Genomic DNA, 27,554 nt, shown 5'->3' on the forward strand with positions numbered 1-27,554 from the left:
CATCTATTATGAGAAATTTCAGTCAAGACCCACTTGGAGCCTTCCCAAATCTTTAGCAAGATAAAGGGGAACGTTTTAATAAATCATGTGAGTCAGCAAAGATAAATGAAGCAGGACTAAGGAGCGACTCCAAAGAGTATAGTGCTAAAGGTTCTTGACTGCCTCTTGAAACCATTCAATTTCGAAGAGTTAATCTGAAGAGGGTGTTGGGATTTAGTTGAAGGGAATCACGTCCTTTTCAGGATATAATCCTTCAGAACAGGATGATCAGTACACTGGTGGTTCTGGGTTATTCAGACAATGGGCTGCTATTTTTTTTTTATTAAGTGTATGAACACACAAAAACGGGCCAGTATTCTAAATCATAAGTGCCACCTGTCCCAACTGCAGAGACCAGCTTTAATTCTGATGGTCTACCTACTCTGTAGGTGAGTGAGGATTCTTTCAAAAACACCTTGTGTTTTCCAAATCAATGACACTTTGGAGAACAACAAAATAAAAGTTATGGGAAAGACTAAAAATACATAGGTAGACTCTTTCTATTGTTAAATCTATTTAGCAACTGGGAAGGCGAACGTGTCTTGAGACAGTATGCCCAGAAAAGGAGAATTTAGTAAGATTTTAATCTTCACATTTAAAATCCTGCTGTTGTAAGTCAAACAAGTGCTTAAGGAAAAAAGTTTTAAATTTGCCCCGACAGTTAAAACTGTTAAAACGGCAAGTATGAATAATAAAGAACTAGGGTCCTGATGTATAAAGATTCCTAATAAGAAATCGTAAATTTCCTCAAATAATAATTTGAAACTTGTGATGTCGTAGTAGGAATCCATTAAAATGGATTTTGTCGAAGTGGCTGCAGTTTGCACACTAACTGCTGCAGAATGCCTAGGTATTTTGTGAACCAATCTATGTATTCATAGGGATCACTGCCTAACCTCTCAACAAAAAAAAAAAAAATTGGTGACATTCACAAAGGGTAAAGGGTCCCTTAGGGCCCTTACCATTTCCAAATGGTCCATATTTATTTCGTTTTGGTGGTAAAATATGAATGTTAAGCTACCGGAAACCAGTTCAAAACATGAATACATTAGTTAAGGAATTGGTATTTGGAAGGGATGCCCCTTACACTCCCCTTTCAATACCGATTCAGTATTTTGGCTGACACTCTAATTGCAATTTGGTAACATTACCAAAATGCACTTTGGGTTTTGTGCATATGAAAAAAACTGTTTTGCGGGTTGGAAAGGTTCAGATAGGACCTTTGCAACCTTTAACATTGTTTGCACATCGGGCCTTGAAAGCCCTAAAAGAAAACAAAGCTAACTTCCTTAGTGTTGATAAATCCCAAACTGGTGTGAACTCGAGCCCGACAAGGATTGCACCTGCATTGTGAATCACATTGACTAACTGTTGACCTGCAAGTGTTAGGAGCCAAAAAATGCTACTGGATGACTTGGGGCTCAATGTACTAACATTAGGATTACTGATTTCCTAACTGATTCTCTCTGAAACGCTATTATGATATCGGTATTCCGAATGTATGAAACTCTTTTGAGTTCAATTAGCGATCCCTAGTTGGTCGCAAATAGACAGACCTCTTGAAGATAAATGAGGTAGGTTGCAATTTGTGACCCATTAGGTATCACAGCCATCACTAGGATGGTGACCTGCTGAGGTTAGTAGACCACCATGTCTGATTGCTTTTTAATAAAAGGCGGGGGTGTCTGTCTGTGCAGTTTCATTTTTTAAGAGTATCCAATGGCCCCAGGGACCACCGCCTGCTCTTAAATATATTTTTATTTGCATTCTCAAAGTGGAAGGAGTGCTTTGGGGACCCCCTTCCCAGAAAATGCTGATGTTTTGCGACTGCATTTCGGTCTCAAAAGATTTTTACATTCCACTGTGATTTGATATGAGGAAGGGAAGCCCTAAACACGCCCGTCCCTATACCAAATTGGTATGCATTCGCTATTCTAAACCGCGATTCAGTAACCTATTACAGAATGCCAGTTTGGGATTAATACATACCAGCATTCATTTTTCTGGACACAAACTGGCTGTTTGCGACCAGAAAAATGTTTGATACATATAGCCCTTGGTACCTTAAATTTTAAGTATAATATACTGTGAGTATTTTATTTGTGGTCTATTAACTCTGTGGTAACATTTTTTGTAATTGAAAATGCTAATAAAATAAGTAAGGTAATCTCTGGTGAGAGTAAGAACAGAGAACTTGTATTGAAGAATAAAGATTTGGACAAAGGGAGGGGGGGATGGCAAGTATGGATACAAAATCAGTTTTGGGAAGAATCAAATGAGATTAGTTTTACTGGAAGTAGAAATTTAGGAACATTTTAAGGAAGCTAGAACCAGGTAAGAAGTTTGGCAAATAGTAACAAGTTTAGGTAACAAATGAATGCCCTTCAAATTTGTTTTTGGGCCTCATTGCAAGTGCCCACGATGCGAGTTGTAAATTTTAGACCTCAGAGGTAACAATACTGTGGTTCACTTATCTACAGGGATGTGAAATTAGTGGAGATTCTAAATTGAACCCTTTAAATCTGTTGAGAAATTATAAGGAGCATCGTGATTCTGAGTAGAGTTCACCCAGTAATTTCTCATTTGGCCGCAATATTTCACCTGGAGATTCTTGAGGTGAAATACCACAGATCCATGAGAATCTCACTACGATGCAGCCGGTCACTGCCATTAGTGGTGCCATCAGAACTGCAAGGGATCTCTTAATGAATCCATTAGTAGTTTCCTCAGTGCATTGTTTATTCATTTTTGAAAATGTTTATACATTTCTTTCTTTTGTAGGTATGATTGAAGGTCTGATTGCCCCAGAGCTTATTGACAACGCACTAACCAAGCTCATCCTAGTCAATGCGCTGTATTTCAAGGGGCAATGGAAATCCCGATTTCAACCTGAAAATACAAAAAAGCGTAACTTTAATGGACCAGATGGTGTTTACCAAGTACCTATGATGTCCCAGTTGTCTGTCTTCAGAAGTGGTAAGCTTTCCCATTAAAACAAATACTTTAATCATCTACAACCCACTTTACAGGACCTCGTAATGCATTTGGGCACTAGTCACAAAAATATATATCTTTGGAGATTTAATCTTTTTCTTGGAGCCTTTTAAGGTTTTTTGTTTTTAAATTCACACTACTTAATAATAATTTATGTGGAAAGATATAGCAGTGGCTAGTATCCAGGCTAGCTCACTGGAAATTAAATTTACTTTGTTAGCATTTGCTAGGTACAGAATGTATGCATGGTAGAAATTCCATTTTGGGGATAGGCATCCACTCAATTCGTTTTCACATTGTTGTTTTTATTTTATTTTTTGGTTTTAAAACCTTTGCTTGCAAGATGAAATCCAGTCATGTACTACTCTCAGCGAAGTTTAAAGGGTATCACTTTACCCGTCCCATTTTTGGAAAGGGATTCAGTCCAGCCATTAACTGGTTGGTCTAAATCTACGGACATTTTGATTGTGGGAGAGAGTCATATAGGAGTTTGTGAATGCTCACAAAAGGGAGTGTGGCCATTTAAAAACCTACAAGAAAAACAATTCCTCGATCTGCTTACTCACCACCGTTTGCTTGTGAGACTTACTCCTGCTTAATTATAGGCAATTGCAGAATAATTTTTTGTGGGAATAAATAGACCTACACCTGCGAGGTCACCTTTTGTGACTGTCTTGCAGGCATAGGTCAAGACCTTTTGTTTCATGAATGTACTTGTACAACCGAAAATGTCTTTGCTCATCGGGCTCTATCTATTTTTTTATGTTATAAGGTATTGGGCATTTGATATAATAATGCAGCTGTTGCTCCGTTAGAAAAATGGGGAATTAATAACTTGACTTTTTTACAGCTTTACATTTCCTTCCCAGAAACAAATAGTCATATTTGTGTCCAGTTTTATTACAAATTAATTAACATTGGTAAAACTTTGTTTTATTACATCCTATGTTAAACTTAAGACCCAATACTATCTGTGGGGGTCTTCGGCACTGTCAATGTTCCTAAAGTGCTGAAAATGTTTCTAAATCCTGTTTGCTTGTGCTGAAGTGTGTTCCTCTTTTTTTGCCTTTAGCTTCTAGCATTTTAAAATCACAGGTTCAGTATACATCCAAGCTGGGTTTCTAATCCTAACATTTAGAAATTCACTCGGCTTACAGTACAGCAATAAATGAAACATTCATTGTTAAGAGCTAATTGCTGTTTTTCTGTATAGACGCATAAACTTTTTTTTTTTTTTTTTGTTTAACTGCCTAAATGTTTTATGCTAAGTGGTTGGTGTAATGGCATCCTTTTTATTTTCAAGGCTCATTTTTCTATCTGCTAATTATGTTCTGATATTTCAAGTCTTTTGAGTTTTTATTGCAAGTCATACTGTGGGTAACTCACTAAGGCAGTTCCACATGTCTTGTGAGCTTCCTGCAAAACCTTTGATACAAATTTAGAACCATTCATCCATAATGGAGTCCCGAATGCATCTTAGTTCTATGTAGAGAAAGCTTTAGCTGTCTGTTTCTAGAACGCATGTCAACAAAACGTCACACAAAAATGATAAAGAAATATAACAAGAGTGTACTTTGGGCATGCCCTGATCAGGTATGGACATTTCCCTATTTTCATTCTTTGCCATTGTTTGAAAAGTTTTTTTTTTTTTTAAATCCATGTGTTTTTTTTAGGATGGTTTCAGCGTCCCATTTGTGAACCGACTAGGTGTTGGTGATGAGGGCATTATGTAGCTTTTACTTCGGACTTTTCCTCTCGTGGTCACTCCTCATCTCCACTCTCCTGTCCCCTTCGCTGTCCTGTCACGCTCACGTTAGGTGATCCCGACCTCCATCACCTCCCAAGCAGTGCTGGAATTTTGAGTACTAAATAAGTGGGTCACCGTCTTGCGCCTTTGGTATCCAATATCCCATCAGCCCCTGCCGTTTACTCTTGAGCAGGGCCTTCAAGATGTCTGGTGCATGCTGGAATGCCACCTCACACACTGGACTGCTACCGCGCAGGGTCACCACTTGCCACTCACCCGTTGAATTGATATGGCACCAGGCAAAATGGCTCCAGGTTTCATCGTAGGCGACTCAGAAGCGACTACTTCACAGCACACCTTCGGTTGTGACTCGCTTCTTTGGTTGTTCAGTTCAATTTGCTCCTTAGAAGTGGAGTTTCCTTTAAATTACGAACCCCAAGTGTGCACATTCACATACAGTATTTATGAATCCGATATTTTCATGGTCTTAATATCACATCAATAAATTCCCTTGGTTAAAAAAAAAATCCATAATTTTTGTAAACAGATAAAATTTAGCTGCTCCCTCTGGCATCTTCGACACAAACTGCTTTAGTTTATTTATGCGTAAGCTTCATCTTATATGCATTATGAACTTGCAGCTGTTTGAGGTCTGACAGCGGTGTTGCACATTGCATTTCAGAGACATGTCCAGCAATAACATGCTGGGAACCGACCCTTCGTTCTTTTCATGTGCAGTTTGTATTCATGATCATTAAATTATTACAGTTGTTTCAAGTAAATGCTATTTTATTGCAGCTTTCCGTCTGTTTTATATGCGGACCATGATGTGTTTCATTAAAATTTCACAGTTCAGTGCGATTGAAAATCACTTCTTCCTCACATGTGAAACAGGAACTATTGAAAAAATGTTCTTCTGTACCGTTTGCCTGAACCTTTACACATTTGCTCACTAAAAACCCGAAAACATCACCCATAGGTTAACCCCTTCAGTGCCCATGACGAGCTGGACTCGTCATGGGCCGCGGTGGCGCTGTGCCCATGACGAGTCCAGCTCGTCATAGACCCCGCCCGCTAATGCAACGGCCGGCACTGGGCGGGGAAAGGGGCGGGCACTGAAGGGGTTAATAAATCTGACATCTATTCTGTTGATAGATGCTTATGGGATCCAAAGAAAAGGCTTAAAGTAGTACAGCAAGTATTGTCTCATGTGTGAGACCTATAGTACCTGCATCTGGAAAGTGACAATTGTAACTTTTCAGTCAATCAGCATTTTTATAGCGGCAATACTGTGACCTCTAGGGGTATCAGAGGCACGTAAATGTGTGCCTTAAAAACAGACCTGTTGGCTTTGCTAATGCATGTAAAGTCTGCTTGTTCTTCTAGTAAACTGCCGCAGAAGGGGCCTACATGTGTATCTCCTATAAGCCTTCTAGGCCATGAACACTTAATTTTTGGTGCTATTCTTAGTCCACAGTGGATAGGAAAATTAAAATTGCTTTGCCATGAGACAAGTGACAGTTTTGTCTGGACTGAATTGTAGTGGATGTGATAGCTATTGACCTTCTTGGCCTCCTGGGTATTTACACTGGCATGAGATCTAGGAGACCTGTATTGTGGCTGTAGTATCTAACAGTCTCCTTGGCAACTGACAGCATATGTGGTATCCGTTAACGCTTATGTGAATAGTTGGTATGCATTGCCATAGGGCTACTCTAACATACTTCTGGTCTCTGGGAATTACACCACATGCATTAAGAATTTATTCTTTGTAATATTTAGAACATACAACGCAATAAATATCCCCATCAACCCACATCTCATTAAACCAGCATCTGTGTAGCCTTCGTTTTCTTAAGCATCACGTGGATGTAGTAATGATGAAAAAATCATATGTAATACATTGGCTCATTAGTACCCTCCTATAGCTACAGGTTATCCATTACAAGAGAAGTTTCTAGACTTTGCCAATCAAATGTTCAGTTTCGTCCGACTGTCACTTGGTACCTTTGTCCAATTAGGTTCTCCAGAACTTAGTAGCCACTTGTTTAGAGCATTGGCTCTCCCAGATTCAGGGTCAAAGCTGCAAACCACGTTAACTCTCAAGCGGTTTGCTTCTGTTAAGCAGGGTTTTCAACGTATGGAAGTCTAGGCAACATGTTAATTTTTCTGTAATTCCATCCAGACACCAGTCAGTCTCTCCAGGTCTCTGCTACCTGTTCAAATAACTTCAGGTAAATATCCACTCCTGGTTAAATTTACATGAAGACAAAACAATAGACCTCATGGTACTCTTAAAATTGAGTCTCAAATCAAAGTCTCATACCGATGGTCCACCTAGGGTAAACAAAATTAGATTTGTCCATATTGATCCATCACAAGAGACTTTTTGAAACCTCACGAGTTTGTACAATAATGTGAGTACTCACTCTGATGTCATAGGAAAAGTATATGGTTATGACATTGCATGTTTTAAAGTGTTTTAACCTATAATAATCCCCAGAACCTTCTTGTCTCAAGTGAGTTGAGCAAACCAGACGAGAACATGAGCAATAGGACTTAAAATATCCTGGTCTTGTGCCTCTGCAGAATTATACTTTATGCAAGTTGCTGCCATGGACTAGGGTCCTAAATTAAAAGCTTTTGTAACCAGACCCAGACCAATTTATGAGGTCACACACTCTAACCCTATTCTTTGAAACACTCCATCAACCTGAGCGAAAGCCTTTCTATGTCCATGTTGCCTAGAATCATCGCCTATTATAGGAACGAACGTCTGTGTGGTCAAAGATGTCTTGCCAGTCTAATATTTTGCTGTTCCTGTCACACTCCAAAACATCCTGACTGACAGGGATATATTAAATGTTGCAAGATGTAATCCATATGTGTTGCAAGTTCTTCTAAAAAGATGCTTGCATTAACATTGTAGGAAAATGCCTTTTTGCATGCATGAGCATTTTAGTTTTCTGTGGTTTTATGCCGCTGTTTTGTTTATTCTGTGCACTGCTAACCATGGCCCAGTGCGTGTACTCTAACCCCTAAAACATCTTAACTTGGTTATAATCTTAATTGGTATATTTACCTTATCTAGTAGTTCCTAATTTATTGTATGAAGTGTACTCTGGCCTGGAAGTTAAATATCCCTTGTGGACTGCAGCACCCATTCTGAAATTCACTACAGTAACAATGCAAACATGACTGTAGGTTTTCCATTGTAGCTTGTCTGTTGCAGTTTTAAATTACAAATTCAACCTGTCATAATAACCCCTTTTGACAGGCCTAAACCTCCTTTCAAATATGAAGTCACCCGAAGTAGGCTTTAATGCTCATAACACAAGGTTCATGATAATTATAAGTAGAACATGCAAAAGTTTAATGTTAAACATGTGCTTAAAGTAAAAAGACTAAAAAAGCTATTTTTACTGAAGGGAGACACTGTTCCATAGGGAAACATTGGTTTTCAATATTACTATTAATAATGCTAGTTTTGGTTAGAAAACAGATAGAAATATAATTCAAGGAATCTTTTTAATAGTTAATGAAAATTTAATTTAATGGTAGCATCCTTTTTTCATAACTATTAAGGACAGTGCTTTTAGAAAGTTAACTTTTCCCTACCCAAAGCCCGTTGGCATATATTCTGTCTGTCACCTGAATAACCCCCTTGATGAGGTGTAACTGCTCGTAGAGCAGGACGGAGCACTTGAGTGAAGGGAGGTCTTTCTGTTCCTCTGGCAGGATGACCATCTGGACTGTTCCCAGAAACTTGGTTGACTTCAAAGAGGCCTATCCTGTCACAGGTAAACGTTAGCGGAAAGCTGGGCTGGGTCCTTCTTTGTTCCCCCTCAGCCAGACATGCACCAATCTCAGTGGGAGAGGAGCTGCCCCCTAACTGATTTGAAGTGACCACAGAGGAGGGGGTGATAATTTCTCTGGACACACCTCTGGGGTTGGCACATATGCTCTGCATAAGGGCAGAAGGGCTTCACCATTTTGGAATTGGGCAGAGATGGCAGCACTGTGAGATTGTTTGCAGTAGGGCACACAAGTAATGCTGCAAAAGTGAGTAGGTCTACCCCTGGAAATGTTTTCCCTGTTAGTGAGGGAGGGGACAGGAGTCTCCCCGACCCACAAGCTGATACCAGACATAAATATGGCAACCCTGGATAGCTTCTTCAGAACACTACTGGACCTGAGGAAGTCAGAACTGCACCTGCTGTTCATACCCGTGAGAAGACCTGAAGGGCTGGACCGCCACCATATGTTCCCAGAAGAAAGAAGTGGATTTCAAGGGTACGTGGGTTGATGTCCTGTTAAGCTATAGGGCTACAAAAGGTGCAAGAAGCCCTTTCCTGAAGCGCCCAGCTGACCACTTCCAACTGGACCGGCCCTGAACCCTGCTGGTGGCTTCTGCTGGAGTGAATCTTGACCCCCATTTGCTGTTCCTGAGGATTTGGGACCTTTAGCTGTACGTAAGTGTACTCCTCTTAATATATTGAAAAACCTGGCACTTTTGAAACCTTTTGGCTTTAAAGACCTCCAGAGGTCTGGAGCAAACCTGCAAAACGCAGTCAGACGAAGCTGTGTTGCAGCTGGGCCAAAGAGTCTGGTTGCTTCCACTCTGAGCTTTTTACATTGCTGCAAATGAGTTTCAGCACAATGTCGAAGAGAGGGTGTCTGGCTTTGTGGAGCCCTGTTGGGCTACAGCTTGCTGCCTTGCCCACTGGAGTAATACCATTTCCAAAAAAGTGATTACATCGAAACGTAGAAATCTTCACTGAGGTAAGGCTTCAAAGTATCTGGCCGGTGAGGGACATGAATTTAAGTACTTCACTGGGACCTCGTCTAATGGCTGTCTGGCCCTACTCTCATACAACTGCCTTGCCCCACTGATGATTTTTTACTTTCATTACAGAGACTAAGGCAAAAGGTAAAACTTATGACTGGGTGGAACCTGGTTTCTGTTTCAGACTTGCATTCTATCGCGGTCAGCCTTAAATCATGCTTGGGTTCCAGTCAAGCGCAACCAGATGACCGGGGTTAACACAACGCTTGTTGGAGCAATTTGTATTTAAAACTGTAACAATTCTGATCGCCCTTCCCCTTTTGGCATTTTTGTCATTTTAGTGTAATTTTGTTACTTAAATATTTCTCTACTTTTATAAATTGGAGTGAAATTATTTGGTTGGGTTTTTGGCTTTTTAATTATTTGGTATTTCTGAATGCTTCACACATTTTCTTCAGTTAAGTTGTGTGCTCTGTGCCATAGCTATCCTGGTTTGAGCTTTGGTTTCAGTTACGCTCATCTTTACTGCACCTAACAAGATGATGATTTTATTAGTTGAGGACTCCTTTCATCTCAAGTAATCCACTTTCCCACAAACATTAAATAAGGTAACTGATTGCTTGGACCTTAAGAGCATATTCTTTACCGAGTGGGGTAGTTTGGAAACTTGATCTCAGTATCCATTTAGAATCCTAGTATAAAATATAACTGCCTGGCTGAAAACCCAGCTGAGTTGTGTTGAATATTTTATTAAATATCGCTGTCACACTGTCTTGCCCTTGGGCTTTATTCAGTTTGAATTCCAAAATGACTACAAGCAACTCATCATATATTATAATTGTTTGCAGATTTTACTTCCTGGCCTTTGTTAGGTTAGTTCTGCCCAGATACAACGAAGCAAGGACTAAAATGTGCTAGACCAGGGGTTTCCATCCTTTGTTGTAATAAGAGCTACTTCAGATTATTATAACTCATACTGAGCTACTAATATTAGTGTGCTAATAGTGACCACATCAGACAATACTACATTAGTGGCCACCACATGCAAGATTACCGGCAGTGAGCACATCATTGCATCAGACAGGGCTGCCAGCAGTAATCCGGCAAAGGCTTTATCAATCCAGAATGCCTCTGCATGGTTAATAACTGACAGCCATAGCTGCAATGCTCTTGACGCCTTTTATTTATTTATTTATTTTTTAAATCCATAATTGAGTGTTTGCTTAAATTTAAAGTGTCTCATTCTTTTGGCGTATTTAGTGTCCGTTTCCGATTCATAACAATACTTCAGTTTCTTCTGTGGTGTCCAGAATCGAACAGTATAACTTCAGTGTGTCACGATTACGGTGTTAACAATGGCATTTCTAATTCCATCTAGCATGCCCTTTTAATCGCATAGGGCACAACTTTCTGCTTCGAATTTAACAGCATGCCATGAAGGGGCTATTGCGCGTTTTGCACGTTTTTCGGCTTGTAAAGGAGTGTGCCAGAGTCTTAAATGCATGACATCTTGTCCAATGCTCACTGCTATCGCCAGTTGTATGGTAAGTACTGCGGCCTAAACCGCACATTTTTTATCCGCCATATCGGGACACACGTCGCTTCTCCGTCTATAATGGAGATAAAACATCCACTATGTAGCTTGAGTAACAAAAGGTCATCGCATCCACCTTGGTTGTCCTCGTGACCCTGCTTTGCAACGACTGCTCTACCTGCGTTCGTGTCCATCTGAAATCAGGCCTCCTTTGTGTTTGTGTGCACACGAATAACTACGGTAATTAAACCTATCATTCTAGTTTGGGGTCACACTGGGGTCAGTTTATTGAATGGGCAAGAAAACTATTTTTTTTCGACAGCTGGGGCGAATGGCCTTCTACATGCTTCACGAGGTGCATAGCACATCAACGTCCCTTGGTCTATAGATTAACTTTTGTGATGAGTTGTTGAATGATTCTTTAGCTTATCAACGGTTACCACTTTGTTAGTCGTAGACCAGCCACCATCCTCCCATGATCACTCCTGGTTACATTCATAATAGTCTAACAAAATGTAAATTGCTTTTATAAAAATGGATACTAAATAGGTTTTTTATTGTTCATATAGTGATCTTCAGTACTAGCATTCTCATTACATTTAGTTAAGAATGCATTTATAAACTAGCACACATAAAAGCACCATGCTTGTTTCCCACAAATGTCACAATTTGCCTTTTGTTAAAGTATATTTAAGTGCTAACAACACACCCTAGCAGGAAGCAACCCCGACCTGAACTCGGGGGAGCTAATTAACAACGCTAGCTGCTTAATTAAGTGCCTCCTATGTGCACAGAAACTTTAATTATTGCGAATAGAAGGGGACACGTGCTCTTCTGGAGTGGTCGCTTCTGTACTAACTGCCCTTTGCGTGGGTGCAGTATGAGAAGTAGAGCATTAGGGCCAGATATGATGAGCATTTTTAAGGTCGCAAATGCTCCAATTCAGAGTTTGCAACTGCAAAATGCTTTTTCAAACGTTCAAATCCAATTTAGGAGGCTGTAAACTTTTACTGACTAATAAAATGTGATTTCGTCCAGTTACCAAATCGATGTTTGGAATGGGCATTTTGTAGGAGTACTTTCCAAATACCGATTTGATATGAAATGTATGAATGTTTTGCCTTCCAAATCTGGTTGCATACCATTGAAAAGTTACTGGCTCCCAAATTAAAGTAGAAACCAATTCATAAAAGGGAAAGGGGCTCCTATGGGCCCACATTGTGTTTTTTTTTTTTTTTTTCTTGTTTCCGAAATTTTATTGAAGATTAAGCAGTGGTTCTTAACCTTTTTACTCGGGCTCCTGCTGAATCATTACTGGAATTTGGGAATCCCCTACTAAGTCATTATTTGAAGCTGGTGACGCCCAGCCTAAGAATTTATAATTTGAACTTCAAAACAATGCACAAAAATACAGAAACAAACATACCAAATAAATGCTTAATTATATATTGAAATATTTTGTTCATTTCACAATCCAATATAGAAAAAGGTTTGCTTATTTTAAACTTTGCTTCTTTGTATATACTTTTATTAATTTTAGTGTATTACTTTTAATATTTAATTTTGTAGCAGTCGCAGATTTGCTGAGTAGGCTTTGCGGACCCCCAGCGGTCCTTGTACCACAAGTTAAGAATACCTGGTCTAGGCGACCAATCGAGCTGAGTAAATTTGCAGCCTACCTTGTTAATGTTCATGAGGTAGGTCAGATTATGATGACTCAGATTTTGAATTTTACAAATTGACCTATTTGAATATGTCAGTTCATAATTCTTTACTGGTTGCAAAAATACTGGTTACAAATTGTGACTGAATTTTTGTGACCTGATCTTTGTACCCATAGTTATTTGCATGGGTTATGGCCACTTGCAAATGAAGGAACTCCTTCCTCCTGCTCCTGAACCATATTACAGATGCAAGAAAAAAAGTCTGTCAATGCACTTTGTGTTCCAGTGGCCGAAGAGCCACACCAGAGCAAATCGGATCCAGGCACGTGGTTCTGGACCATCACTGCTGCATCTTTGATATTTTGATGGATGTAATGGTATTTGTAGAACACAAACCATGCTGAAGAGCAGCAGAGCTCTGAACATGGGGCACAGGCCCATAATGTACAGTGATCTATCAGGAGGGGTAGGGCCGCTCATAATTTATAGGGTAATCTTTCCCGAACATTTGCGTGTTCACTTTCTAGGAGTGCATCTCAGTACTTTTGGTTTAGTCGTGACCTCACAATGCCTGTGCTCCCGTTCTTACGGGTCAGGTGGTTGAACGAGCTCAGCACATGCATTCAGTCTTTGTGGTAGTCCCTCTTTGGTGCCACCGTTGCTGGGTGAATGCTTCATTGCCTGTCTAGGTGTCGCAACAGGGCCTTTTCAGCTGTGGTGTATGGTCTGCCAGGCTGATCAGGCTCAAACTGATGATACGAAGTTGCTGCTTCCCAGGCCTGTCCAGCTCAGAGCAACAGCATGTAATAGCAGCCTACCAGGTCGATCTATCTCATACAGTGGCAACATGTCTTTCCGGTTTTCTGGTGGCAGGACTAGCTCTGCTTTAGTATGAGACCCAGATCCTTGTGCTGACATTCCGTGTGAATGTGTAGCACATACATGGTAACCAGGTTCTGTCTATGGTGAGAGTGAGTACGAATAACAGTGTGATCCATTTTGGATGCTCCCTAATGTTGAAGTCTCATAAGGAGGTAAACAGCACTTTGTTATGGTGAGCATTAAGATAATTGATGCAAGAGTTTTTTTTTTTTTCTGATTAGAATTAGACCCCTTGTTTAAGTAGCATCCGGTTTAGCTTCCATACACTAAATTAAAAGACGTTTCATCAATTGTTGAGCTAGCGAGGAAGCACTGTTTAGTGGGATGGTATAACTGCTGTTTAAGGGGCTCTCAATCTCTCCGAAATTAAGTACCCAGTTCTTTATACTAAGATACACTATTTTCTTGTAGACTGGGTGGTGCACCCCAATAGGTTGACATTGTGTTAATTGTTTGATTTCTGAGTTGGTGAGTATTTAAAGACTAAGCGGAAAAATTATCAGAACAGAAGTCTGGCTTGTTTGTAACTGGCCTTCAAAATAAAGTTACATTCAACCAAGTAAGCTTTTTTTGAATTTGTCTTGTAATCAAATCTGGGGGACTTATGATGATATGTGAAAGCTAAAGGTTATCAAATTGAAACCTTGTCCTAGTTGCAATTGCATGTGAATGAATAACTTTATTGCTATAAAGGATTTGAAAATACATGTCCATTACGTATAAGTCTGTGTACTGCAAAATACATCAGTTAAATAGAAATACATCCCTTGCACCTTTCCACACAACCTATTGCAGTGCCTTTTAAAATATCTGTGCATAGTCATCCTGCATGTGAGGCAAGGGCAGAAGCTAACCATGTGTCCTGTGTAAATATTGCTTGTCTATGCCCCAGATTGATGTTGGAGGAAGACTATGGTAGCAGAGAGAAAGTCTAAAAGGATCTCTCGCCCACACCTATCACTCCATTCTTAGAAATAACCAGTGGGCGTGGCAACTAATAAAGTGATTGGTGTGACTAGCTTCTTCAGCACCAAATGTCTAGTGCTCAGATTTGTTGATGCCTGTCACCCCTGCAGTGTCCCTTATTGTACGTCTACATGTGCCCCTCTTTATCACTTGGAAAAATAGGTGTTGAAATGGGACACTGGCACCTGGGTTTGGGGAGCATAAGAACAATTCTACCCAACTTCAGTTATTTGTAATACAAGGATGCAGTTCTTCCAAGATGTGCACAGAAAAAAACTGTGGTGAGTGAAATTGGAAATCGAGGACTCTAGTGGCTAAAACTATACCAACCAAAAAAAGTAGTCTTTGAAAATAAAATTCCTTCCAGTCTGGAAGTGCACTAACCAGGAAACCAGAAAGAGCAACCAAGTTTGTTCCTCATAAGGAAGTTTTGCAATGGTTCTCCACTTCTCATCCATTCCAAGAAGATGCTTGAAAAAAATGTGTCTAAATGGCGGTGGCATAGAAAACATAAAAAATCCTTAGTCTGGGAAGGATTTGAGACCTACCCAGGACAGCCAAATCCATGTTGCTGGAGGGCTTAGTGCCAGGGCTTGTAGGTCTCATTTTCTGGATGGGAGTTCACATTGATGAAACTGAAGAGGCAGTGCAAGGAAAACAAGCATTGGCATAGCCAATAGGTCTCGCCTTTGGGACCTTATAAGTGTTTAGCTATGCAATAGTTGCATAACTAAATACTTATAAGGTCCCAAAAGCAAGACCTATTGGCTATGCAAAGCGGCCGTGCGGCCGCGAAAGTGATCGCGATCAAACATCAAATGTAAATGTGCAGATATTTATATAGCGCAAATCACCAACCGGTCTCTAAGCGCTTGCTTAGGGAACCCGTCCTGGTATTCCCCTGTGAGATAACCCAGCAGGGCATCCACAAGGTGAAAGCCAGGCATCCCGCCGCGAGGGGCCATTGTGGAGATTAAGCAAGCTATTGCCCAGAGTCGCAGAGTGTGAACCCATGAATCGAGTATGCACTGGAGCGAGAATTATCGAGTCCATGGACAATTTATGGACTCAAGACCCAGCAAAGCCGGGAATTGAACCCTGGTCCTGGGCTGACCTCTGCTTCCAGGTCTGCCTACTCTAACCAGTGAGCCACACTTCTCCACGTGCGGCCGCTAAAGTGAAAGTAATCATTTCGCGGCCGCTTTGATGTTCTCAGTGGCCGCGCGGCTCACTGAGAACATCAAAGCGGCCGCGAAATGATCACGCAGGCTGCCAAATGGTGCGTGCGCCCGGTGCACAAGCACTGTAGTGGCCTGAAAGCACTAGTTTGCACTTTCAAATCCCCTGTTTACAAAAGCTCTCGCGAGGGCAGCGCTAAAGCGCTGGCTCAGGCGAGACCTAAAAAATCCTAGGTTCTGATTGCAGTGACAGGGCACTGGTAGAATAAGCATAAATAGGGTTCTAAAACTCTGACCCCATGAAAACCCGATTGGTAAAATTGCATGGAGTTAGTATTCGCCTAGACACTTTTACCAGGAGATTTGTTTTCAATATCAGAAATTTGAAAACATAGCTTTTGGTATTACCGACTAGTAAAACTGCATTGTCTGACATTCTACATTGTTTTACCTCTGCAGAGTCTGCTCTGTAGTACATAGAGGAATTTGAGTAGCAGAAAATCCTGTTTCCGATTGACATTTGCGCTCCATTCTGTATGTGAAATTGGACGCAAACGCTACTTGTGACCTATTTCTGATTCACCACAGGACGCAGAATGAACCTGTGAAGGCACAGCAGGAACGTTACACAGTGCTGGACCCCTGAAGCACTCACAGATGCAGATTGTGAATATGACCACTGGCTCTGTTACAGAAACATTGTTATGGTGCAAACCAGCATCCTTGAGACAATCATTTTGTCACATTATTGTATTACATAAGTAACAAAAAGCACACATAATCAAATTAGCCTCTTCGAAGTCTTATCTGTGCTCTGCTAATTTCCTGAGCAACTACAGCCTTAGTCACATGAATTATGTTTCCTTCAGAAAAACAATGTTAACAAACGCCAGAAACCAAGCAATTACTGGATGAAGCTGGAGTATTTTCTCCTCCTTTTTAAACTTCAGAACTGGAGTTAAAAGTAAGCAGCGTCTATTTTTAAGGGCCCATGTTTGAGGAGTTAACTAAGAAATTAAAACTCCATCACCAGGCAGAAAGCGTGCTTTACAAAACCTCGAAAGACGTGCAATATTGAATTTACTATTTTTGTTGTTGAAAATAATCGAGTTAATATTTAAACAAAGTAGGTCGAGTTACCTCGTGGCACATTAGTACGTTTTTTTTTGTTGTTTTTTTTTTCCCCTCCACATTCACGCAGACAAACGAATCACACCCACAGTCACTTATTGCCATATGCTTGCCGCCTTTAGCATATGATGGTGCAGTGGGAGTTGGGGTAAACTGGTCTATTTTCTGTCTTCTGAGGTTTACTTTTATAGACTCTGACTATTTAAAGGTGCTTGCACAACCTATCACAATTCCATTTATCCTTTATTCCATTTGCGTATCCTCCTTGAACCCTTTCCAATATATGGTTCATAAATCCAATCCGGTTCAGTTCTTGATAGCACTATATTGACATTTATCCCATACATGTTCTTCCGGCCAATACGTTTTTTGTCAGACATGCAACACAATGACTTCTTCCGGACTGGAATCAAGATATTTACATTAACTCATTATTTAATAAACAACCATATCCCTTTTCCAGGATCACATGGTTGTTGATTAGAAAGGTAAACCTTCAATATCTATAGAAACAGAAGGTTGGATAAGATTGGTTTTCTAAATCACGCTTAGCAAGTTCTGCAGAATTCAATCACATTATTATACATAGTGTTCACTCATGTCAAAAGTATATTTATGAACATTGATCACAATGCATGTTTCTTCTGGAAAAAAGTGTCATGCAAAAATCAACAGATCACCAACAACTTAACAGCCATAATGTAATGCACAGCACCCGTCCATGATTGTGCATTCTCGCACATGGTTTCTTTAACATGCGTCCCTATGCAATTCATCATTTGTAAAGCGCACTACATACCCGTGAGGGTCTCAAGGTGCTGGGGGGGGGGGGGGGGGGACTCTACTGATCGAACAGCCAGGTCTTGAGCATCCTCCTGAAGGTCAGCAGGTCTTTGGTCTGTCGTAGGCTCAGTGGGAGGGTGTTCCATGTCTTGGCGGCGAGGTGGGAGAAGGATCTCCCGCCGGTGGTTGTTCTTCGGATGCGCGGGACGGTGGCGAGTGAGAGGTCGGCGGAGCGTAGCTGGCGGTTGGGGATGTAGAAGACACTTTCTTTTCATTCACTCGTTTGCAATTTGTTTTCTCACACAGGCATCCTCTCATGCATTTCCTTTTTGCAAATATTGAAACATACACCCTATTGTCCTTGCATAGCATGACGAACACATCGTGACTTGGACGCATAACGTCACATGTTCTGACATGCACCTATAGGCGTGCACACCCAGATGCGTTCACTCTCTCACATGCACTCCCTGACGGTGTTTGTTCATGAGGTAATCGCCAGGAGATGTTGAAGTAGTGGAGAGAAAGGTGAAGCCCAGCGCAGCAGGAGAAAATAATTTTTGCCCGAAAATGAATGCAGTAGCTTCACCTTTTATTGCTCCTGTAAGAGATTTTTAATTAATGTTTAGAAAAGGCTTTTATTTTTCATCCCTGGATTAGTCCCTCGGTGGACAGTTTTATCCCAGCTAGGATCCAAATGAAGTGGTCAACCATTGAATATCCATCCTTTAACTATTTTGGCAATTTCTCATCATGGGATTAGAACGTCTTCAGTAGGGTTATGATAATGCCCTTCAAAAGCTCAAACATGGTATCACTTGCAAGCAGGTATGTGTAATCAGCTTTTTATTTAGGTAGGCAAGGCCCAGCTGGCTAAATCTGAGTATCTTAACCCAGCAGAAAGTCATTGGCAAGGAGACAGACCTGCTTTTTCATGATTTGATAATCCTAGATGGTAGATGACCATTTCGACTGTTGTGCAGCGGTCGTTTTCAGTGTAATGGCCATAAAGTGTGGATTTTGATAATTCAAGTGAATTAGCGTTACTAGGCCCATCATTTGTAAGTAATTTTGCCTGGATTTAAAACGTTTATAATGCAGTGGTGTCCTTTACAGGTCCTGGTTTGTCTGATCCATGACAGATGTTTAGGTTAACCATTGACAATGTAAATTTTTCTAATTTAGATTCAATATATGTGAATTTATATTCCGGGGGTAGACAACATCTGAAATAGACCTAGCCGTCTGGGACCTTCATTTGATGTCCCTGTTAAGGTGATCAAGATGCATAACATGTACCTCAATGTGGGTTCTAATAGCAAATTAAGTTGAAATTTAGCGGAGCTTAAATGACGTTTTCTTAATTTTAACGTTAAATTCTATCTGATTTCTTTGTGGTGTAGGAGTAGCCATCTGTAACCATGAAATGAATGCATCTTTTTAGTATACTGTTTATTTTAATACTTTGTTTGGTGATTTTGTTTTGAAATGCTATCACCCAACAGGTTCAACAAGCACTCCCAGTGGTCTTCGTTACAATGTCATTGAGCTTCCTTACCATGGAGGAACGATCAGCATGTTGATTGCTGTCCCTTCTGATGAAAGCACACCCCTCTCTTCCATAATTCCTCACATCAGCACCAAAACCATACAAAGTTGGATGTCCATGGGCCAACGGAAAGTGCAAGTCATTATACCAAAGTTAGTAGTTTTTTTTTTTTATATACCTATTAACTTTTATCCAAATTGCATGTAAAGAACTATAGGAATACCCAACTAGTGGACAAATTCAGCAACGCATGCATGATCAGCCATGATATGTTTCGGTCTGTTTTAAATCTAATTTAAAGCAGATATTGTGAATTAATCAATTCTAGACCTGAAGAACTTAAACACATATTTGAGATGTTATTGTGCACATCTATTGGATATTTACTGTGAAACTGTAAGAAGCAGATAATATGTTGTATAGTCTTAGAACCTGCCTGTTTTGCAGATCGAAAAGAAACTAAGTGTAGATTGAGTTAGTGACACCTTTACAGACACTTTGGGTTCATGTCTCTAGGCTCTGAATGTAGTTTCTTGATCAAAGAATTTCAGTGGCTGGGAGAAGCAGATGACACTTCATAACTGAGCTGTGGGACCATTGTGTGTTACTTCAGTTGTATTATAACTAGTTAAAGCCAATTCTAACGCATTCTGGGTTTTATCATTCCAAGACATGGAGGTAGATTTTCATTTTGGTTTGACTATTGGTTAAATAGCACAATCTCTTTAAATGTAATCTGAATTGTATTGGGATAACTGAAAGTACATGACTTGTCTATGAATTAAATCAGGAAAAGAGCACATAAATCCGGGAAGAAGGAAAAGCGTGTTGGGAGGTCACATGCCCCTTTGACTAAATTCACACTTTGACATGGTGTACCTTCAGTAAAAAATCACCATCCAGTTTATACGTTTGTCATACCAAAGAAATCCATTAGATCTTTTCGGATTACCATTGCCAATTGACTCAAATGCTGCCTCCCACTGGATGTCATGGATGTATAATAGGTATTTATTATAACCATTGTGTAGCCCAAAATCGGACTGCTGGCGTTCCAAAATGTCATAAGTTGAGTTGGGACTGGGAACCTTCACTATATTTCTCAGGGACATTTGCATCCAATAGGGGCTGTGTTGCTTGGCGAATGTTACTTAAACACTGTATGTTTTGGTATTTATATACAGCAAACCTAGCTAGAAAGCAAAGGAGGACAGTACGTATTATGGGGTGTTTGGAGAGGATCGTGTATATAGAGTGGGGATTGCACAAATACATTTCACATTTTTAGCCACTTGGGGCCATATGTACAAAAGTTACTGTTCGAGATTTCCAAATGGAGATTTTAAGAGAAATCGCTATTTGGAAATCGCAAAATTAGCTATATATAGGAGAGTATTCCACTATTACCAATTCCTACAAATTTGCAATCGCAATTAAGAAATGTATTTGGAATCACACCGATGCGATTTCCAAATAGGATATTGCAATTAGTAAAAGTCCCATTTTGGGTGCAGAATGATGATGTAAAAACCAGAAAGTTTAGAAATACAGGGTGTGGCCACTACTAGGAAGCCTTGGGGGTGCTGGACAGAACATGTGTTCCTTTGTGACTACTGGAAGTGACATTCACATTTCACTACAACACCATATCTAAGGATGATGGGGATAAGGACCTTGGCAACAGGAAGTGAAAAGTAAAATTATCTGATGAGCTGGAACTTTCGACTGAGGAATATATGGGACACACCGACCAGCTGTTTGGCAAAGCATTGTTTTCTGTACCCTACGCCTAGAAAAACAAAATTTGTAACCGCATCCTGGAAAAAGTGAACTCTCTTGGTATCACTCGAAGGACCATGCCTGAAATAGGGAAATGCTGCAATGACCTAAGTTCCTGTACCAAGGAGAAGGTGGCCAGCAGGATGGATGATGCTCGTAGCACGGGTGGTGGTCCCTCTACACATCCTCCTCCCACTCCAATGGAATCCCTTTTTGAGGGGGCACTTGAGCCTGAAAGTGTGGTGGGAGTGTCAAACATTAAAACCCCAAATCATGCAGGCTCCAGCCAAGGTAAATTATGTTCTTGTATTAAATTGTATGTAACATATTGTTTTAGTCTGCAGGTACAACAACTTGGATACGAAAACTCCATTTAGATGTTTACTTTAATTTGGTCATGCATTATGGGAGTCGTAGTACAACTAAGTTGTATGGTGTACTTTGTGCAGATGAATAAACTACACATCTATATAAAATCTACTTGTCAAAAACACATAAATTACATTTTCAACAATATTGCGCAAACTTAGTAACCATTTATTTACAACAGCTATATACATACATTTCCACAGATCACACCCAGGACATATCTGAAACTATTGATGCAGATAAAGTAACTGACATTCAAGTGGAAATTGAGGAACGCACAATTGCTACTCTTATGCCCATAACCCTACTCCAGCCTCTAGGAGAGCGACTAGTGGCACCACTACCAGACTTTGAGGAAGGTGTTGAGGAGCAAACACAACCAGGAACACAACTTCAGTGCACAAGACACACAAACAACGAGTCAAACAACAAACAGTTTACAGTGATAATGTCTGACATGTCAGACTGTTCTCAATTGTTTGGTAGCCTTAAATCAATCGTCACATTACAGCGCCTGCAACCCAAACATAAAATAGTGAACAGCCACTTGCAAAGCATGTCACATTTAATGCTGTAATTGCAGAAAGGTCAAGAGCACTGGAGTGCTGCCGTGGAGAAGGAGCAATGTATTCAAAGCCGCAGGCACAAGCAGCACATGGCATGCGAAGATACATTTACAAAATCAATCAATTGGCGGTAGCCACCGTCACTCTTGCCAGGAGAACTGTGAACATCCATAATGACATGGGGCACTGCTGGCAAGATGTAAGCCTGCTGGTTCAAGTGACCACCGCTCTGGAGAACATTCAGAAACATAGCCCTTCTGTCCCTAACATTTTACTACCACCTGAAAGCGAAGACTACTCTTGCCTCAGTGGAATATCTATGCCAGGTGGATGCTGTACTAGGGGAACACGCCAACAAACATCTGGAACATATATAGCCCCAACTCCCCAGCCAAGCCCTACTGAGACCAACACCACAGGTCATAAAAAGTTACTTTTGTATATATTCAAATGTATGAAATTAGTGTGAGTGCTTTCAAACTTTGTTGCTTTGTTTAAACAATGATGTCCTAAAAGGATACAGTTGCTGATACACTAACAATACATTGTTACAACCTGAATAAAAGGTTATCTTTAAGTAAAGGTAAAACATTACCATCATGTGTGTTTTATATTTCAGAGATGTCATCATTCTTACCTCAAAAATAGTAGTTTATGATCTCTGTGGATCGTGCTCGGCCCTTTGCTGCGTGTGTCCATCCTGCTGATTCTGAAGTGGTGATAGCTCGTCATCGGAGTCTGATTCTGGCTCTGTTAACGTTGTAAAGACCCTTCCTGTTGGCTATGTTGTGAAGAATGGCACATGTGGTAATGATTTTGCTGCAGGTCTCTGCTCTGTAGAGTAGTGCTCCACCAGTCTTGTGTGGGCTTCTAAAATGTGATTTGAGAATTTCAAAAGTCCATTCAGTTATTGATGGTGTGGTTTTATGTGCCCTGTTGTACTGCCTTACACTTCTGGTTCTTGAATGCAAGCATGGTATCAGTATACAAGGGTTCAAGGCATATGCACGGTCTCCTTAAATAGTATGAAAAGGAGAAACAATTTGGAATATATGACCAACCTACTTTGAACACTGTATCAATTGAGTTTGCAATCCTCTTTCTAGGTAAGAAAATCTCATCAAATTCACCCTGAGACAGATGGTTAGATATTCCACTGTGGCTGAGCATAAAGGACTTGTGTGCTGACTGGGAATCTGGCTACAAGTTCAGATATGATGCATGAGACATCACACACTTTTCCTTTTTTTATAAATGCATTAATTTGCAAGGGGGGGGGGGCATACGGCAATATGTGTACCATCAACACAACCGATAACTTTTTGAAACTGTGCTACCCAATAAAACATTAGTACTGTGTGTTGTATATCTTGGAGTGTTTGGAAAAAACTAATTGGATCACTCTGCCAACCATGATGTCCAAAAACCTATGAAACAACCTTGTGATACTTGTCCTGTCACTGATATAACTCATGGGTAACTGCCAGTATCTATAAGGTGTAGACAACACAATACCTGCACATGTGGTGGGATTGTATTGCTTATGACTGTTGTGGGTTGTAGCTGAGGATCTAACTCCGCAAGTAAATCCAAAATTACCTCACTACTCAGTCTGTACTTCTCATAAATCTCCTCCTCTGTCTGTTTAAGCAGGGCGACATTCACCTTAAAATTTTCCTGTCTCCTCCTCCTTCTCTGCCTACCAGACAAAATCCTCATCCTCGTCGCCAAGACATACAGAGCCGTCCTTCTGAAAGAGCGAGATGCATTTTAGGTGACTTTTTATAGTTTGCACCTGGTTACCATGGGATACACATTGATGGTATTTGCATTCCCTAAATGGCAATTTTGCAACTAATCACATTATGAAATCCTTTGTACATAGTGTTAGAGATTGGCTATTTGGTAATACCAATTTGCGATTTCCAATTTCAAAATTCAAACAGTACGATTTTTACATGATGGTAATCACAAATTGCACCATCGAAAATGCCCTTCGTACATACTAAAATACAATTTTGCATTTCCTAACGGCCTGCGATAGCGATTCACACTGTTAGGAAATGCAAAATGGCTTTGTACATATGGCCCTTGTAGAGTAAGTGATTTGCAAGAATCGCATGATATTGAGCCGAGGCTGAAAGACAAACCTGGGTCCCCAGGTTCCAAAGTTGGCAACTTTCATCTCTAGGCCAAATATCCTCACAAATGTACTTGTTTTAACATGGAAGTTTGCTTTTTTGTGGGAGTTTTTTTGTTTTTTTTGTTTGTTGCTTTAAACCAAAGGTGCACTGCTCCCTTCCCACAGAATCCCGTAGTGCATTCTCTGCTGATGCACTGGTATCTTACATTCATTCATCATCAAAGGCTTTCTACTTGCTGCATTGTGGCTCATCAATGTATAGTGAAAGTTTGATCTCATTACATCACTAATTAATTTTGCTCGCCTGTCCGCACTTCTTTAAATCAAACAGCAACCCTCAAGGCCATCATGACCGTTACATGCTTTCCTGAAAAATAAACAAGTTCTCTTTGGTTAGTTTAGCCACTCCAAGTGCGAAACAATAGCAATGCTTGAACTATATAAAAAAAAAAAATATATATATATATATATATATATATATATATATATATATATATATTACCTACTGGCGGTCGCCAGTAGGTAGTTATAGTTAGGACCCTGTTTCCATAGGAAATCCGCAACATTCTATTTTGAATAACTTTTGCGCCGGTCGACGAATCCTCGCGAATTTTTCAAAATAGGTGGGGCGCTACGCTCCGCTCCTACCCTGAAAGTCTCGGGGGGGTTTCTTCAAGCGGGGGCTGAGATAAAAGGGGGGTCCCAAAACGCGTTTTTCCCATGCATTTTTCCATAGGACCTTTAGACACAGCTACAGCCCGAACGGCTGAACAGAATTACTTGAAATTTGGCAGAGAGGTAGTCCTCAGGTCAAGGAAGTGCCTTTTGTAGGTTTGGTGTAAATCTGTTCAGTAGATTCTGAGAAAATAGCCTTTAAATCAATATATATATCTGAGCCAGCTTACGGTGCGCTTACCGTACGCGTACGGTGACGTGCGCGAGCGCGATTCTGATTGGCTCTTAGATCTTAGTAAACATTCGAATCGGCCGAAACCAGGAAGCGGCGGCCGCCATTTTCTCTCTCCCACTCTGAGTAGGGCAGCATAAATGAAGCCCAAAAATGGGTAAAGGGGCAGTATATTGAAATAATAATCACCCAGCAATGATATACGGGCCCCCAAACAACCCACAAGGCCAAAAAAAATTATTTTTTTTTCGAAAAATCGCCGATTACGCTTACCGTACGCGTACGGTAAAAAAATTTACAAAAAAAAAAAAAGTATCCACACTCTCCCCACCCCATGTGCAAATGGTGCCCGAAGGGCACCATTTGTGCATGGCTTATGAAATAATTGAAATTAATAAACAAAACATTTCACAACGATGCGCATAATATGTCCCCCATGTGCGCACGGTGCGTGAAGCGCATCGTGCGGACATGGCCCATCTCGCATAATGTGGGCACGCGGTGCGCGCAGCGCACCGCGTGACCACCGCGCGTGCATGGCACTAACTGCGTAAAGTGGGCGCGCGGTTGCGGTTGCGATTGCGGTCGCGTGAGTTATAGTTGCCTACAGTAACTATAACGGGGGAATTTCATTGGTTTTTATCAGTAAAATATACAGCTAACTATAACATGTGTGAAACCTATGGTTTTTTCAGTGAATATATATATATATATATATATATATATATATATATATATATTCACTTAAAAAACTATAGGTTTCACAAATGTTATAGTTAGCTGGACATTTCACTCGAAAAAACCAATGAAATTCCCCCGTTATAGTTAGTTCAGGCAAGTATAACTCACGCGACCGCAATCCACTGCTGATGACGTCAGATATTACATCACTGTACTTAGACAATTATTTACCCATTTATTTTTCCATTAATCTTTAGCTATACATATATTACAAATATTTATTTTACAGAAAGACACATATGTCATCAGTGATGTAATATCTGACGTCATCCGCAGTGGATTGTGGTCGCGTGAGTTATAGTTGCCTGAACTAACTATAATGGGGGAATTTCATTGGTTTTTTTCGAGTGAAATGTCCAGCTAACTAAAACATTTGTGAAACCTATGATTTTTTAAGTGAATTTGCAAGGTTTTTTAAATGCTAATTCCTAACTATAATGTGTGTGAAACCTATGGTGTCTTCAGTGAATTTCAAAGGTTTTTTAAATGCTAATTCATTTTTTTTATGGCATTTTCAGCTTGCGCGCACCATGCGCGCAGTCAGCACTTCATCCAAGAAGTGTTGGCAGCCATCTTGGGACCAATATACATGATAGCACCTCATTAAAAAGCATTGCAGTTAATGGAAGGTTTTAAGACTTTAGTTACATTATAAATCATTTGTTGATGGTACCATACTCATTTTAGGAATTGTGGTATGTTCTAAGGTGATTTCACCATGTGAAAAGGCCTTCTGCTGGGATATCATGATTGAGAGAAAAATATTTTCTCATGCTTTTCCCACAGAGCTTAGGAAGGTGATCTATAAGCTAAACTGAGAGCTTATTTTCTGTAAATTCACATTATCTTTCTCAGTCATGTGAGAATGAAGTCTGACATTCTCAGTAAAACATGTACATCCAACAAGGGCAGAGACTGTCAGTTGATTCCTTTGTGTTCTACTGCAGCTTCCCAGAGTGTTCCAAAGAACGACTAGAGCGCTAACAGTCCTACTTATGACAAACGTATGGCACACCTGAAGCCATCTTGATTGGAATAAGCTGGTAACTCCTAAAACATTTAATTTAAAAAGGAACAAAATGAGGGGGTTCATTTTTCCATAAAAAGTATGATTAGTGCTGCAGAAAGAAAAATTAGGGCACATTTTGAGTGACTTCTCAAATCCTCTTCTATTTCATTAAAAAATTCTGACATGAAGACTGAAACATGCACTTTCAATACCAGCAGCAGTTTCCCCTGGTGAGCAGTAGCTTTACTACAGTGATCTAATGAGCAAAAAGAGTGCTAACATTCTGAATTTATGGCAAAAGTGTGACTCATCTGAATGCCTTCTTGATGGAATCAAAGTAAAAAACAAAAGTATTTCCTACTGAGGAGACTGCAGTAAATGAGGAAATTAGGAAACTTCATAACAAATAAATCTCCCAAGATGGCCACCAGAGACAAAAGAGCCCAAATGTAGCCCAAATATCACCCAGATGTAGCCCAAGTATAGCCCAATGACAGAATGTCCAAGAGTGTTCTTAAAAACAACTAGAGCGCTTACTGTCTTCATTATGACAAAAGTATGGCACACCTGAAGCCATCTTGATTGGAATAAACTGGTAACACTTAAAACTCTTAATTTAAAAAGGAACACAATGAGGGGGTTCATTTTGCCATAGAATTATGATTAATGCTGAAGAAAGAAAATGAGGGCACATTTTGAGTGACTTCTCAAATCCTCTTCTATTTCATTAAAAAATTCTGACATGCAGACTGAAACATGCACTTTTAATACCAGGAGCAGACTTCCA

The 27,554-nt window shown here is 40.2% G+C and overlaps 1 protein-coding gene across 2 annotated transcripts in view; it reads left to right on the plus strand.

Moving 5' to 3' along the window:
- SERPINE2 (serpin family E member 2) overlaps positions 1-27,554 on the plus strand; it is a 323,804-nt gene that overhangs the window by 161,553 nt on the left and 134,697 nt on the right. For both annotated transcript variants that reach the window (XM_085634405.1, XM_085634404.1), the window contains 2 exons: positions 2,821-3,015; positions 19,210-19,405. In XM_085634405.1, coding sequence (XP_085490531.1) covers positions 2,821-3,015; positions 19,210-19,405 — 391 coding nt within the window. The remainder of the gene's footprint in view (positions 1-2,820; positions 3,016-19,209; positions 19,406-27,554) is intronic.

Source organism: Triturus cristatus, chromosome 11 (genome assembly GCF_964204655.1).
Source record: "Triturus cristatus chromosome 11, aTriCri1.1, whole genome shotgun sequence".
NCBI lineage: Eukaryota > Metazoa > Chordata > Amphibia > Caudata > Salamandridae > Triturus > Triturus cristatus.